This window comes from Thunnus albacares, chromosome 12, assembly GCF_914725855.1.
Source record: "Thunnus albacares chromosome 12, fThuAlb1.1, whole genome shotgun sequence".
Taxonomy (NCBI): Eukaryota; Metazoa; Chordata; class Actinopteri; order Scombriformes; family Scombridae; genus Thunnus; species Thunnus albacares.
The window spans coordinates 26345430-26363170 of NC_058117.1; the positions used below are offsets into that span (position 1 = coordinate 26345430).

General features: G+C 39.0%; 1 protein-coding gene across 2 annotated transcripts in view; it reads right to left on the reverse strand.

Moving 5' to 3' along the window:
- Window positions 1-17741, reverse strand: part of LOC122993658 (neuropilin-1a-like) — an 87469-nt gene that overhangs the window by 36173 nt on the left and 33555 nt on the right. For both annotated transcript variants that reach the window (XM_044368005.1, XM_044368004.1), the window contains exons 4-6: window positions 15204-15431; window positions 8912-9082; window positions 3474-3640 (exon numbers count right to left, since the gene is read on the reverse strand). In XM_044368005.1, the coding sequence (XP_044223940.1) occupies window positions 3474-3640; window positions 8912-9082; window positions 15204-15431 (566 nt within the window). The remainder of the gene's footprint in view (window positions 1-3473; window positions 3641-8911; window positions 9083-15203; window positions 15432-17741) is intronic.

Sequence of the window (17741 nt, forward strand, 5' to 3'; positions counted from 1 at the left end):
TCTACAGTCAGTTTATGTGAATCCTTATGGAAAACGGTGTAGGTCAGAGGTCAACAGCTGGAGTTCTGTGCGGAGAATCACTAGCACGGTGTTGTTGAGAAGGCGCAGACATGTTCAGCAGACTCTACCAGGTGTTTTACTTTTCCGTTTCTTTTTTTTTTTTTTTAACATAATACATCATGACAAATGAGCATCCATCTGCTTTTACTGTAATTTTTGTGGTTGCTGTAATCAAAAAGTGGAGAGTGGGAAAGTTAAAAGATTTGCTAGCTTTTAATTTCAGGCCTCGGGGCAGTTAAACCTGAGAGGTTTGAAAGTTTCTGTACCTTTTGATATTGCGACTTTGATTTGGTTTCAAGGTTAGTAGGGTAGGAGACAAAAGATGTTCATGGTGCAGGTAAATCAGAAGTTAATGGTATAGTTCATTTTTTAAAGCATACAGCACATCTGCTCATTTTAAACTGCAATCAAGGGTGTTAAAACAGAAAGATTTACTGAAGGATCTAAAAAAATATACAAGCTCCAAGTTCAAAATAAAGCTACAACATATTTTATGCACATCCTAATGTTGTATCAGATACGTTGGCAGTAGACAAAAGTTGGCAATAAAGAGAAAACTATACCTGATAAAGATGTAATGTTCAAATGTCACTCTGGGGAACATCACAGTATGACTTCCTCTATTGTTGTTTTAATTCTTACTTAAATAAAAAGATACACATCACACAAGCTAAAAATAGCTCTACTCAATGACGAGTTTCCTCCTCTCCCGAGCTCGACTTGGACAATACAATTACCTTCTGACAGCACAGAGCAGTCTGTAATGCAAATAAATAAGATTATATAGCTGTTACTTTGGTATCCAATCCATTAGTATGACTATATATATATATATATGTGTGTATAGAAACTGCTAAATTGGCTGTCTTTACTTGACTTTACAGGATTTCCGCTACAACAAAAACGTATGAAATAATGACAGCAGAATCAAGCCAATAACGTCGTGTTCATCATCTTGCTAGCTTGATAGCTACATTTAATAGCAACATTATAATATGTAATGTTAGCCCATTTATTGTTTAATAAATTGTAATAGAAAGAGTTTTGTCCCTTTATCAACACTTACAAAAATACACAAGTTAACACAAAATAATGTCACTTTTAAAAGGTATATGTGATAATTAAAACAGATTGGACGATTAATTTAGTATATTTTAGGTGTGCTGAATAGCCTTCAGGTAAATTTAAGCTCTCCCCATATTGTATTAACCCATTAACCTCTATTAAAACACTGTCATTATATCATTATATCCCAGAGGGCTCGGCTGTGGCCCAGTAGCTAAAAGACGTCCCCAGACAGACAATAGAGAGCCACTATTACTAATGTAGCACCGAGGCTGTCTTCCTGTCTACTTCCTGCTTCTACCTCCACAGGAAGGAAGTGAGGGTCGGTTTTTACTGCGAGGGGCATTGTGAGTCTTCCTCTATGAGTTCCTGCCCTGCACAATGGGACAGTCCTGCACACCAGCCGCACCTTAATACCGGGTCTATCTGAGGGGGAGATCTCACCCAAAATTTGTGTTTCTTGGTCCAAACCATAGTAGATTTTTTTTTTTTTTTTTTTTTCAGGGTTACAAAGGAAAGTGATAACTGAACCAGGATTTGTCATCCTGTCAGGTCTGATATTTTGGCGCCATGAGGAATCCAAACATATCTGATTCAAGTTCCTGTAATTTTAGTCAAACGTGATGGACTGCACGCTTTCTTCAGGGGTTCACAGGAAAAAACAGTTGCATGTGAGCACTGGTCAGACTGTGGTACGACTTTGTCCATAGATGACATATATTTGCAGCTTTTCAAAAGTCATTACTACCAACAGTCTGGTCATACAAAAGCCAAAACGCAATAGCTGCATGCTGTATTTGGTCAAAATTGAGTTATATCTGTGAAAACGGCATGTTAAATTTGCTAGAAAACTACAAAACAGAGCTAACACACATGCTAACACCAAGGCAGCTAAGTTAAAGCTAGCTGGTGAGATAGCCACGGTTAGCATTCCCTAATGATAAGTTTGCTTTCCTCCCCCTCTAGCGCTCTCTATCGTCTGGGACAAGTCTACTTTCTGTCCCCGGAGTCAAAACTAAACATGAAGAAGCAGCTTTCAGTTTTTATGCTCCACATATCTGGATCATGTATGAGACGACACATTGACACATGGATCCGCTGCCTTTTATTAAATCAAATTTGAGGCTTTTTGATTAATATCTTAAACTGCACTGTAACTTTTATCATCTTGTTTTTTCTGTCTTATTCTAATTTAGCTTACTTTTATTCTCTACATAACTCTTTTCAATTGTATTTAAATGTTTTTTTTTATTATCTTATTTTGCTTTTACATTCTGTCTTGCTGCCTTTTATGTTTTGTGTGCAGCACTTTGAATCTCCTTGTTGTTGAAATGTGGTATACAAATAACTTTCCTCGCCTCTATAATTAAAAAAACATCCATTTTGATGGGCCGACATCTTTGTAATTCAGTTTGTTATTCAACATAGCTAAATAAGGCAGTAGCTAATTTAGTCACAATGAACTTGGAGTGAGATTTGTTCCCGGAGGGTGGGGGGGTGCTTGGGGTATTTTAGTAGTACTTATTTTTGTGCATAATAAAATGAGCATTACTCGTGGTAAATTGACCCACTCGACCTCTCTCTGACCTTATGAACCGACACCTTTTTCGTAAGACTTTTTCTTTTTGCTAATTTGTGTTTATTATTTATTGGGCAGCAATTTTTTTCTTCAAAACAAAAGATCTGTGATCTGTGCTCCTCACTGAGTTGCTCCCATCACCCTACACTCCCCACATCAGTCTCTCAGGTTTATCCAAATAAAAGTAATATCTGAATAAATTATCATCTTAATACGAACCCAGAACCAGAGAAAATAAATACAATATTCAATATGAACAAGAGGAAACACAGCAGGGATAAATCTGAAACAGTCAGATCGTATAATTACTTCAATACCTGCAACCTCGCCGCTCTCAAGTGTGCAGGCCTCTCTTGTAACCTGTCGAAAACCTGCTCCAGCTCCGCATTTTGAGATTAAACACTGTTTTGTAAAGGTTTAACAAGGAAGATGAGAAATCTCAACTGTGCTGAAGAGGCAGGTTTAATAAAAAATGCATGTTGACTTTTTTTTTTTTTCATCCTGTGTCCCCATAACGTGCAGAGAAGTGGTACAAATGAGTGAACAATATTCTGACCAGATGTGAGCAAGATCTCAACGGTGCAGTCGAGTTCAAACTGAGGAACACTACGTTTCTCCACGAGCGAATGAGCATATGTTCATTTTGAGATCAGACTTGAAAATGAGACCGATGTGACATAATTTCAGCTTTTCTAATCCTTCAGGACTTGAAGAACTCTCCACAGGAAGTCATCTCTTTAACTCTTAACATAACCAAACATTTTCTGACCTGTATCCACTCCCTGACGGTGTCGTCTGAAGGCGTCCAGCCGTTCTCATGGTAGTTGAGGCGGGAGCGTTCTGGGGACCAGTTGGAGTTGTACTGGGAGGAGGCGGTGATGTGGTCTGAGGGAATTTCACCGGACTGCATACCCAGTGGCTCCATACAAGCGAAATCTGTCAGACGCAGAAAGGAAACATTATTAACAAATGTTAAAAGGTAGAAATTTTATTTAAAACCACAAAATTATCTCAAAATATGTTTTTGCAGACAAACAGCCAGTGATGTTTTGGTAAAAGAAAGATGAAGAGTCAAAAATGTTGCCAAGATTACTTAAATTTTTTACTGAAAACCATTAAAATGACAACATCCAGTCTTTGTCATAGCTAACGACATGACTCAAAACTATTTAGATGCTGCAACACAACAAACCCAGCTGGAGCAAATTCCTAACGCTGACTAACTTCATAGATGTCAATCATGTGACAAGTCACTCTCTTTCAGCTGCTGTGAAGGACACCATATCGGTCTTAAAGGGCAAAACTTTTAGGACACAGTTAGAAAAAAGTATCCAACAGAAAAAATCTAGATAAAAAAAATCAAGATATAATCAAACTAAATACTGAAAGGACAGCGGATGTGTCTTGAATCGTCCATCAGGAAATGTTTCATACGTCTCATGTTGGAAATTAAGTTTTAAAGTCCAAAATATCAACAAATGTGTAAATAATCATCAGGTTATTGTTGTGGAGCTGTATAACCCCCCTCCCCCTGCACATGCAGCGAGCAGTGACATTGGAGTGTCGCCCAGACGTTGTAAACCGTCTGTCCCTGCTCCCTGCTGGGCAGTCAGCCGCAGCAGTAAAGGGGTCATTTAAAAACACCGTTAGAGACTGTTTGGCAACCTTCCCTTTACATTAAGGGTCGGAGCCGGGTCGCCACCCACCAAACACAAACACAAAAGCACAAGAATTCATGAGAAATCATACACTCACAAACCTAAACTGCTCCTTTTGTCTGACCGATGACAATATTCAAGTTGCATTGACATAAAACTGAGAAACCCAGCAAATATTTACATTTCAGAAGCTGGAGCCAGATGTTCTTTAAACGATGAACTGTTGATTATGTGTCAATTAGCTTCAGCAGTTTATTAATTCTGTATGTATACGAATACATTGAATCCACGACGACACTTGTTGCTCTTGAAGACTCCATCTTTCTTTTCGTATTAAGTAAATGGGATACACTCCTCCTTGGATAATTTTATAATACTTTGGACACACGAAACCATTTCAAAACGGCATCTGGACAAACTCAAACTACATGCCTGAGTCTCTGATGCAGCAGTGTCCACTCTGCTGTAACAGCAGGGGAGCCTGGGGAAGGAAGAGGGAGGGAGGACAGAGAGGAAATGTGTGTGTGTGTGTGTGTGTGTGTTGTGTCTTTGTATGTGGGAGAGCTGTCTGGAGACACAGGGTCTGCCAGAGTGACACAAACACACTACATCATTCCAAGTTCCATAAATAAATAAGGGTGAAAGTTTGCTTGCGACATCACCAAAAGCCTGCGGAAAGCTGTGCTCATCATCAGTATTTGTTAACTTGACAATTTTCAGGCCCGAATCTTCCAATCCAGACGTTTCCCAGAGAGTATTCTTGAAAATGTTCTGAAACTACAGTTAGACAGTGAACATCTGCCTCAAATTCTCTCTCTTTCTCTGTTTTTCCTCTGCTCCCATGTCCAAAAACCTGTCTTTTTTGCTCTTTTCTCATTTTTATTCATGAGATGACCTCCCTCGTCTCCCTCACAGCAGGCGTGAGGGACAAACTTCAACCCCGTCCCTCTCCACCTCTCCATCCAAAAAAAATGAAAGACGGGACGTAAACCGACGCCCCACCGACGAGTTCGGCTGATCAAAGGCCCAGCTGGAGGCCGTTTCTTGAGTCGACGGAGGGAGAGAAAAAGCGTAAATTCACCACAGGAGGGTTTTCATGTCAGAATTTGATTCCTGTGTGGCTGGTAGCAAAGACTGAATGGACACAAGCAGGATTTTAGAGGCTAAAGAATATTGGTGTAAAAAATCTGTTTAAACAGAACACGTTCATAACATCAGACTGGCTGTAAAATTTAGAAAAAAGACAATGTAATTTGGTTTGTTAAGAGTGTTTAATTCAATCTACTGAGCAAGATGTGTTATTTAAAGGTGCAGTGTATAGAATTTAGCGGCATCTAGCAGAGCAGACTTGGCAGAAATGGAATATAATATTCACAAGTATGTTTTAATTAGTATATAATCCCAAGAAAATATGAGTTGTTGTGTTTTTGTGATCTTTATATCTATATAGGGAACAGGTCCTCTTCCACGGAGCCCACCATGTTGCACCGCCATGTTTCTACAGTAGCCCAGAACAGACAAACCAAACACTGGCTCTAGAGAGGACTTTATGCCTTTTTTGCAAGTTTTTTGTGGCCATCGTAAGTTCTCCTACATGCTCGGAAGGGAAGGGGGATTCAGCTAGATGCCACTAAATCTTACACACTGGTCCTTTAAACTCAACTAATTAGAGCTTTGTTTAACACCAGTGCTGCTATCAGCCATCCCAGTTAAGACTAGAGGGACAGATTTATCTCTAACACACACACACACACACATACAGCACGGACATGTTTGATACATGTAGATTACCTCCACATATTATCACATTGTCACAAATGTTCACCATCAACATCAGATAGCAAACACACACACACACATACACACACACAACATACCACACAGCAGCACCCACATCTTCTGCCCACGGCAAAAACAAACTGAAAGTGAAGATACTGTAATTGCTGTGACCCCTTTGGAGAAAAGTCATCATACACACGTGATTCAGAAACACTTCCCTAACACAGCGTGTTGCAGTCTGATTGAATGGTGTGTGAATATCACGTACACATTTCCTTTAACTTGTCATTTGTCATTTTTTAGTTTAGATTGTGAAAATCCAAATACTTATATGTGCATCTTAACTAGATATTCAATTTTTGTTTATAAGGATCTAGAACTGCAGCAATTAATTGATTAGAGGATCAACAGAAAGGTCTCTAACAAAGACCATGCCAACAAAATTATGGATTTAATGGATAATATAGAAGGAGGAGAGCTGGGATGGTGTAGGAGGGATGTCAGGAGGGTTACTTTAAAAATATATACAGATACAATTACTAATTATCTGTTAAAAAATGTAGTCAGTAACTTAATCCATATATCACAATATTAAAGTAAGGTAACTCGATTACTTTCCGTTACTTTTGGATTACTTCAATACCAAGAGACAAGAGGAAAGAAATATCATGGCCTGTGAGGTGAGATTGGTTTGTCAGTAACTGGATATTGTTTGTGCTATTTTATGGCATGTGTCAGAGTTTTAAAGGCTGTCTAAGTTATCTGTTAATTTATTTATCAAGCACTTTTCAAGATACTCAAAGAAGCCTTACACAACAAGTTTAAAAAAAGATCCTCAACTTAAAAAACACAATAAAAGCACAAGGTAGCAACCTCTACAAGTAGCACAGCACACCCCAAAAAACATGATTAAGTTCTCAAACCTAGACAGCTTTTTTGATTTTTACCATTTTAAATGAGGAAAAGACAACAATTCAAACAGCTTGACTGACCGCTTTGTGCAGCTGCAACATGTGAACAGATCCTCCTTTCCAAAACAACAAATACATTCACAGTCAGCTGATTTAATTTAGAAGACCAACACATAGAATATTAACTTAATTTCTCCCAAAGTGCCCGTGTAAACCACGGCGGGACCTTGTATAAACTCACCTCTGTACACACACGCACATTCCCTAAACGGCTGACTGAGGTCGAGGTTACCGGAGTGCAAGAAACCATACGAGCCGACACGACTGAAATCTCTACAGACATTCCAACAAGGTCATACAGTCAACTGACGCAGACGAACGGCTTGTTTTAAAGAACATGTGGACACGGAGACACACAAAACAATGAACAAGAACAGGAGCTATAACCGAGCTTGAGAAACTCTTCGACTTGTCATAACATTGATAGCCTGATGCATTGTTCAACAGGACGAGATGAGAGTTAAAAGTAGGACAAAAATGTAAGCAGTCTTTATCAAGAACCAAATCATAATTCAAATCCAAAGTTAAATCGATGAGATAAGATTAAATCTTCACTTTGCTTTAGTGAAATTCAGCAGATGTTGGGGTAACGCATCTCAGGATCATGTCAGACAGTGTCAGTAAAGGTACTAATTATAGAAAAAGTATGCAAGATTGGAAAGGCCCATGTAGCTACACTTCTTGTCACTCAGCAAATAACTAACCTCAACCATCCAAAGGGGGTCAGCAGATAAATTGTAACAGTCGCCATGATGGTTGATTAACAAGTAAGGACAGAATTACTGCTATATAATATAATCTTTTCTAATTTTTCCCAAAACCTGGGGAGTTTTATCTCTTGGGGACTCTTGAAACTATGTTAAAGGGAACATCAGTCTTTGATTAAACTGTGACTCTAAAGAGCTCTAAAGGGATACAAGCCCAAAACGGTTAGGAAACAAAACAAATAGACTCTAGACGTTGTAGCAAGTAGAAACCGTAAGTGGATTATTGTATTAGTTGGTCACGAGAAAATTAATGCAAAACAATTTTAAGAATCTATTTGTTTCAAGTCACTTAATTGAGCAAAAATACAAAACATTCTCTGGTTTCAGCCTCTCAGATGTGAGGAATTGCTTGTTTTCTCTGCTTTACGTGATTTTAGGTGTAATATCTTTGGTTTATGGAGCAGACAAAACATGCAATGTTGAGACATCACCTCGGGTTTTTACCTTGATTTACTGTCCTTTTACAGCTTCAAAGATGAATCAACAATCAATAACCGCAATTCTAGTAGCACTCCTTAATTGATGGTTAGGTATCATGTCTTTCTCTTCCTCTTAAATCAAAAAGTCAGTACACAGTTGCTTACGTGAAGCAATCACATGGTGTCACAATGAAGTAAAATGTTCTCTAAATCCAGAAATAGTCAGTTTTTTTTTTTCCCTTTGCTGCACGCTATTAAACCCTTCAGGAGAAATTCTCTTTCGGTTCTCCTTCATTCCAACTCACAGGGTCAAAGGTCAGATAGAGATGAGCTCCTGTAGAGCTGGAACAGATTCTTGCTTAAGGACACTTTTGGTGGAAGTGGAGTTGATGGACAAACTGCTTATTTACTCGTTTTCAGTTCTCGTTTACTGTGAGCAGTATCAACAGTCAGTGTGGGAATTTTGAAGCATTTCTGCACTTTAAACAAGGCGAGTGAGACAAAGAAATAGCCAGGAAATGCACCCCGGTCCTTTCTAACGCCAAATGACATCTCTAGCCACCACATCACACCCATCACCCCCTCATTTTTTGAATTCATTTTAGCTGCTCACCCTCATCTGTGTGTCCCGGAGGGACGCTCCTCTCGCGGATGGTGTAGTTGGCGGAGAATCCCTCTCTGGCGATGGCGTTGTCAGTGGTGATGGTCATGGACAAGATGCCCGTGTAGGAGATCACACGGCCCGGAGAGGTCTGGCCACAGTAGCGGCCAATGTGGGGACCCACTGAAAAAGAGAGAGAGGGAGAAAAAGGTGAGAGGAAGGAAGGTGATTCAAGGTAGGAAACGAGGAAGGAGGCGAGGGAAAGAGAGAAGGAGAGATGAAGCCAGAAGGAGGTGAGGTGGGGGAGAGAGAAGAGAAAAATAAAAGTTGTGATAGGAGAGACGAGAAGAGGAGGTGAAAAAAAAAGAAGAACATCAGCTTCATCGTTCATCAACTGCTTGAGAGCTTTTACTATTCACTTAGTCCTTTCCTGCCCTCACTATTCTGGGAAATGTTTCGTGACTTCAAGCGAAACACGCACGCTTGAGACTCGCTTTTTAAATCTGTTATATCTTCTCAGAAGTCTATAAATGTCCAATTTAGATTTAAAAAAAAAACAAAAAACTTTCAGTTTGTTTAATCTGCTCTGTTCAAAGCCTTCAGACAAACACAGCGAGCAGCTTGATCTCCTGTCAGCTCCAATCTCTCACCTTCTCATGAGTGACGTGACACGTTTCAATGATAAAGAATAATCAAGAATAAAGGTTGAGACGGCAGGTAGCAGCAACACTCGTCTCCACGTTGGCACTTATTATCCAAACGCTATATATAAACTGTATATATAAGATCACATCAGGTAGAGAAGAAGAGCAACCCTTCTATTTTAAGACACAATATCACTTGTAGGATGTTAAATGTGTTAAATCTGCATGTTTTGTCATCCTGTTATCTCTCATATTCACGACTCTAGACTACATGTAGCAGAATGACTGTGATCCAATTACAACAATGATATAATATTACTTTTTGAAAATGAAAAGATTAGTCCTCAGATTATCAGACGCAGTGTTGTAAGATGAGGAAAATGCTGCAGATGGATTAAACAAGACTAGGTCAAAACCTTGTATATGGCTGGACTGTTTATGAAGGCTTTTAAATTGAAACAAGAGTAAAAAGAGCAAAAATAATAGTCAGTTTAAGCAAGTAAAGAAGAAAACAAACAAGTGTATACAAATGAGTATAAGTAAGTGTAAGCAGTAAGTAGTAAAAGTAAGTAAAGGTAAGTATGTGTATGAGTAAGTATAAATGTGTAAAGCAGTGGTAAGGCGGCTTCCCATTATAACAAAGGCAGCCACCAGTTAGTCCGACCCAGTGGTGAGGTGTCACTGTTGGGTAGATTTGGTTTATCACAGTGGAAACGTCAGATATATCGAAGCTACATATCTTTAAACATTACAGTTAAGGCTGAAAATGACATATTTGCGCAATTCACATCGACTGCCAGTTCATCTACGGAGGAAGTGATGGTTGTTGTTAGCGCTACGTCACAGTGATTCGGTCTATAGGGCTGGTCTCGCTGTTGCAGTCCAGCCAAAAAAAACATATTTTCATGCCTCAAGTATTAATACGTTCAAGTCACGGAGCTGTGCATCAGTTTTTCTGAAAGATAAATCCCTGTAGATCTTTCAAAAACCCAGAAAGTAATCCAACAGTTAGCACAGATCTGAAGGTACGTCCAGAATCCACCAAGACTCCTCTGCCCACCTGGATTTAAAAAAAAAAAAAAATCCATCTGTCGCACAATAAAAATGATTTTTAACCATTTTCCCAAACTGCAACTCTATTTCCTAATCCAAAAAAAAAGGAGAAATGCAGCACACACGTCGGTAGCTCATATGTGCCATGTAACCACAACATTTGTGGTTCGATTCTGGCTTTGCTGCATGTCACTCCCCATCTCTCGCTTCTCTTGGCATAAAATGCAGCAGTAAGTGACACGTCTCCCTGCTCGTTTTGTATGACAAGACAAATAGAAACTTGTTATTATGTATGAAAATGTATTATTATGCAAAACAATATTAATATGCATAAGCAACTTGTGTGTGGTTCTCTCTCTCTCTCTCTCTCCCTTTACTCACTGTCATCAATCTACTTTAAAAAAGGCATAAATTAAATGACTACAATAAATATCAGTACAGTACAGTATACAATACAGTATACCTCTTAGTAAAACTTGCACAAATCCAATAGACATGATACAGGATGTCACTTCAGGCTACATCTGTCTTGTTAAAAACCTTTTTTTTATTGTGCAGCTGAGGGATTATTTTTGGTCCAGATTGTTACAAGATTCTGGAAAATATTTAAAAACAATCATTAACTGTTAAAGTAGTTACGTATTTCATAAAAACAGATGTTCATCGCTCTGTGACTTGAATACAATGATGCACAAACTGAGGCTAACATCTACTGTGACAACATGATTTTGATATATATATACGTGCAGTACACAGCGACAGACTCTCTCGTGTCTAAACGCTGTGGGTGCTGATGTCCCTCACAGTTTGCTGGCTATTTCATCCTGTTCTCATCTGTGAGAAACAATGCCAGACTTGTGGTGCCTCCTGTTTGGTGGAGATACTGTATCTGCAGCCTCTCAAGGACTCAATGAGCGAACGTTGAGTCCAGGATGAAATCATACATGCTACAAAAATTATACTTTTCTAGCGAATTTCCTTCATCTTGTCCAAACAAAATAACTAAAGTAGGCGACCACGCTGCAGCGCCGAGTTTCGGTTATCAGGCGGATTATGTTTATCAGTTTCAGTTTGAAGCAGGTAGTCGACAATCTGTGACGGATTATATTTGGAGTCGTTTCAGCTTTATCTGAGCTAGTGTGGAATGGTTTACGCTGTAAAACTGTGTTGTTGTTGATGCAATCGCCTCTGAAACGGAGAAATCCTACAAGGCAATATTGCTACATTTACATTTATTTAGGAAATGATCAAATCTGAAGTAAACAACGAGGGAAGACACGGAAGAAGATTCGATTCCAGCATTCTCAACATCATAAACAATCAGCATGTTAGAGTATCAAAGCCACACAACCAAGATAAAAAAAAAATAGCCTGAAGCTTCGTTATTGACCTTGAAAATAGCAGTTTGACAAAAACATCTTATCACAAGCTCTACTTTCTTGTTTTTCAGCCTACTTTTTCAGATCTGTAGCCTTCATCATGTATATGATAACTAAGCAAAATTCATCCGCTAATGAAGGCCATGAGATGTGGGTGAAAGCTGCAGAAAAAATGAATACGTGGACCTTGTGATAAGAAGATAAAAGATGTCTAGAAGATGCTCAAAACAGGCTGATTGGAATATCTATAAAGCAATTTATATTAATAATTTTTGGTGAATTATTTTTCTAAACAAACTTAAAACCAAAAAAAATATTATTGCTAATAAAATAAAAAATAAAAAATAAAAAACTAGCCCTTGATATTAATTTGTCTGATTCAATCTCAGCACAAGTATCATCCTCGGGAGAAGAAACTCTATTCTCCTTTTGAAGAACAGATTTGCTGCTCTCAAAAGAAAACAGCAGTGCATGATGGGAAGGTTTTTGTGTTTGTGTTACCGCTGCGGATGCGTTTGATGAGATGAAAAATTACATCCTGGTCTTCACCCTGCTACGGGGATGCTTTGTTATCTGCGCTGACACACATGTTCACTTAGCAAACACAGGAGTACGGGGGGCTTTAGCATCACACACCAACATAGTACACCAACACACACACACACACACACACACACACACACACAGGCGTTCATGCAAAAACACACACCTGAATTCACACAAACACACACACACACACAGATCATTTGACAGGAGGAGCCCTGGCATGTTATGTATACTGGCACAGCTTTAAAGTGTATGTCACTGTCTGTATACCTGTGCCAGTCTTTGTGTCCCTCATATTCCCATGCCAGTCTCCTCCCTGGCAATATCAGGCAAAGCTTTGGGCACAGCGGCGAGTATTGTGGGCATCCTGGCAGCCTCCGTAGGCCTGTCTAAGGTATGTAGCTCCCGCCATTATCTGCACGCTGTACGGCTAATTAGACAAACAATGGAGGCTGAGAAACGGCGTTCCAAACGAGGGGAGGGGTGTGAACAGGGGGTAGAGCAGGTTGCGTCTCTGTCATTCATGTGTTCAGAGAGACAATTTTCCAAATGTGGCTGGTGAAGGAACAATGAGCTGTGAACCAAATGTTTGCTTGAAGGGGTCTCTCTTTTACTCACTTAGCCTCCATGTGTGCACAGGAGGAAGTGTTTCAAGACTGAAATAATCAGATCTAACGATTATTATTTACTTTAAACCTCTCTATGCTAGTAATGTTTCAGTGCCTTTATTTGGCTTGGCTGGTTGTTGCGGTGGAAGAATGTGATTTATAGCGTTCCAACGTAGTTAAATGTTTTCGCTGTGAAGCATAAGGTGAAAATGAGTTCATCTTCTGAGGAGACGGAGCACGGATCTTCTGCCACAGGCGCCTGATGAGAAGCAAGTGATCTTTCATTTGGCGTGTCTCAATTTGGGCTTCGAATTCAACCATTTTTCAGTGTCTTTTGAAGATTTAGTTGGTTAGAATTAGAGAACATAAGCATGTTCTGTGTTTTGTTGACTCTTGTCAGAATGAGGCTTCCTCTTTTCTTTTTTTTTTTTGCATTTGATCTTACAGATCAAGACGTTCTGGTGAAATCATTTAGGAAGTTCTGACATATCAACAGAAACCACAGACGTTTCCGCAGAGAGCTGACCCGCTTATCACCTTTAGAGTTTTGGTTTATCTAAAATCTCTCCTCTTGCATTTTCATAAACCTTTAAAACACTTTCTAAATCATCATTTTTTTAAGGTCTTAAAGGTGCAGAGCAATCCTTTTTTTCATACTCTTGAGATGTAAAGAAGTAAAAATAATCCCTTTTTACCATTTAGATTTGGCTCTGGTGTTAAGAATCAATCACACTTTATTCATCCAGCCAATCAGGACAGAGAATTACTGTATTAATCACCGTATTATCCTCATGTGCCAAATTCCTGAAACAGCCTGTAAATCCTTTTGACGATTGTTCACAAATGTTAAATACAAGACTCCAGGTACTAAAGAGATCAAGCTGGATAAAGTTATTTTGAAAGTGATACATGCATCCTGTTTAAAGATTTATCTTGTTATTGTAGACATAAACGCAAGAATTTTAAAGTGAAATTACATATCTATCCCGTCTTGCTTTCCCTACTCCCCTACTCCGTCCTGTTTTCCTCTCATCTATCAACTTATTTTTCTCCTCTGCTTTCTCCTTCGCCTCCATCGCTCAATCCGAGCTCGTCACACCTGCAGGGAGGCCATCCATCCTCTGTTGTCCTGCCTCCTCCTCTCTTTCACCTCCACATGTCCCTGTCTGTATCTCTGTCTGTTTTCTGTCAACATCTGCAGGGGGAAGCCGTCCCGAGCTCTTCTCATCCTTCTCTCCTCTCCGCTGTCGCACAGCTTCGCATATTTATCCCCTTCCCCTCCCCCTCCTCCACCCCTTCACCTCCACCACCTTCCTCCTCATCCTCTCCTACATCCACCTCTGCATCCCATTTTTTCTGCTCACATCTTCTATCTATCTTCAGATATTCATGTCGCCCTCAGGATGAATTGTATTTGGACTTTGGCCAAATATCTGCAAAACTACTAATAACATTCCCATCAGTCTCAGCTGTTGAGTTTAGTGCTAATTAGCATAAGTTAGCATGCTAACACACAGAGGGTGATCATGGTAAACATTACATCTGGTTAGCATCAGTGTGTCAGCGTTGCCATAGTGAGCACGCTAGCATTCTAAGGTTAGCATTTAGCTCAAAACTCCCTATATACAGCTTCACTGAGCTGCTAGCATGGCTGCAGACTGTAATCTTGTTTCTCCTTCAATGCTTTGAACCTTTATCTTTTGGACATTTTCTTTTTTCTCCACTATTTGCTTAGTGTACTTTCCTTGGTTTTGTATTTTTTACTTTGGACATACAAGCAAAAGCTCAAAAAAAAAGCCTTGAAAAGTTCACAAAATGCTTAGAAATTATAATTTAACAGCAAAAAATAGCTTATTGTTGTCTTTTTAATGCTAGCTAGTTAGGAAAAGTTTTTATGATCACCATATTTAATGTGTAAGTCTAAACAAGTGAAAAAAACATGAAGAATTTCAAGTTGTAAGATCGTATTTTTGCATATCCGGTGCTTTGAATAGAAATATTTCTTTTGTTTTACCTTCCCACCCTTCACTGGTTTCTCTCCCACAAGTTCTAATCTAATCTCTCTCCTCCTTACCTGCAGGGAAGCCATCCCAGATCTCCAGCCAGTCGTATCGGCAGAGGGCGCCCGGCGGCGGCGTGGTGTCGGGCTCCATGTCGAAGCTGTCAAACTCCACCACGATCTCCGACATCTTGGGGGCAAAGATCATGAAGGTGCAGTCCAGGTTGTTGGGATACTTCTCGGGGAAGCCCGGCGTCTTGATGGTGCCACTGGGAGCCGTGAAGTTCCTGGAACATTCTGGACCTGTGAGGAGAAGATACAAATGAGTTTTTAAAGTGTCAAAGCATGTTTGGACAGTGTAATTAATACTCACTCGGACAGAAGTGTTAACTCTCTGAGGTCAGAGCGCAGAGAGGGGTCATAACATGATCTCATATAACTGTCACTTTGATTATGACTTCCAATCATTTTTGCATTTGTTTTTCTTATTGCAAAATGAGCCATCTGTGGAACTATGAAACAGAAAAAAATACTGTGTGTGTGTCTTCCCTGCCAGAAATTCAAGGTTGCATAAAAGCTGAGAAAATGTCTTTAGCTACACGTCTTTATCTACACCTCTTTCATGCAGCACTTCAAAACAGTTTCATAATCTGTTTTAAAATAGGAATCACCGCCGTGCCAGAATATGTCTGTTTAGGTTGTTAGTTTAAACTGTGTCCTCTGTCTTTTAAAAAATTTTGACCTTTTTTGTCTTTCCTGCTGCTGCAAAAAAGGATAAAGGCTTTTTAGAGAATAAACTGAAATGCCCTTAGTTTTTGGCTTTTGTGTGTGTCTCAAACACTGGCAGCCTCAAACACTTTTACAGCTGTGACCCAGCTGTAAAGACCCAGATATTCTTTGAAACAATGATGAAATTCAGAGAAAAACAGCTCAATCAGACAGGAAACTTTCCTTTTTTTTTAATGTTTCTGAACTGGTTTTAAGAAGAAACACGACTTTATCCCGAATAAGAAAAATTACATCACTGAATACAGATAATAACATATAATACATTAACAAAACTGTATTAAACAGCAAGTAAAATAATCCCAGAGCAATTTGTGAGGCTCGTTAAGACGCTGCACACAACCACAACATGTCATCTCCATCCAATCAAGACAAACTCTGCCGTGATTGGTCCCCCTCCCCTGTCGGAGCCGTCTGTGTCTGTGTTGTGACTGAGGTGTTCGAGTGGTATTTATTGACTATCCCGGACACTCCGAGGCTGTTTACAGAGACTGATCAAGCTTAACAAACAGCACGCACACACACACACACACACACTAACACACACACACACTAACCTACATAATCAGTCAACCACAATCTCATACAGTGTGCAGTCAAATATCCATTTTATTTTGTACTTCGTGGATCCACTTTATTACTTTGTTCATCTCTTTCGATCTCATCTGAAGATCTGTGTTTTCTCTGAGGTGTTTTATTGATGTGGTTTTCATTTATGCTCCTGCTGTTCTTTGATTGACGTGTACGAGCAAACGGTGCGGCGTATTTGTCTGCTGTTATTTTGCACCTTTTTGACAATGATGTTCATATTTTCACATTTTCATTCATGCTTGTAACACCTTCTAGTGTTGAAATCGTCAGCTGTGTTGTGTTTACATGACTCCCCCTTTTTTTTTTTTATATTATTCTCACCATTGTTGGGTAGTAGTGTGATCTTGTTGTGCTGGTTATGAAAAGGACTTTTATTATGAAAGTTACAGGTTTAAGCTTGCTTATTTAAATAAGATATGTTATTGTTTTCATTGGTACATATATTCAGAGACCTTTCCATTAAGGTAATGTTCTGTGTTTTTAGTGTCGTCTCTGCTAGCTTTAATTCATCTTTTGTTCCTGGATTACAAGGAAGGTGTACATTTTCTTTGCTCAATGCTACATATGTTAAGTGATGATATTGACATTTTATATTTTGGAGCTATATTTGTTTGTTTTCGTGCATAAATTCATTATATATGAGAGGATTTTGTTTAAGAATGTATGTGACAGTGTGGAGACCATATTATTCTCACCATTGTTGGGTAGTAGTGTGATCTTGTTGTGCTGGTTATGAAAAGGACTTTTATTATGAAAGTTACAGGTTTAAGCTTGCTTATTTAAATAAGACCTTTCCATTAAAGTAATGTTCTGTGTTTTTAGAATTGTCTCTGCTAGCTTTAATTCATCTTTTGTTCTTGGATTACAAGGAAGGTGTGCATTTTCTTTGCTAAATGCTACATATGTTAAGTGATGATATTGACATTTTATATTTTGGAGCTATATTTATTTGTTTTCATGCATAAATTCATTATATATGAGAGGATTTTGTTCAAGAATGTATGTGACAGTGTTCCCATGTGGAGACCATGTTGTGGGGTATTTATTGACTTTTCTCATGATGTTACAAAGATAGAGATTTCGCAAAAGAGACGCAGTAAATGCTTTGTTTCTTTACAACTGCACTCGATTCTTTTCTTCTACATAACACAAAACCCAATTGCACCCACAACATTCACAATAAATCCTCCTCTCAAGCACCACACGCTCCTCTAAATCATAGGATAATGAAAGGGT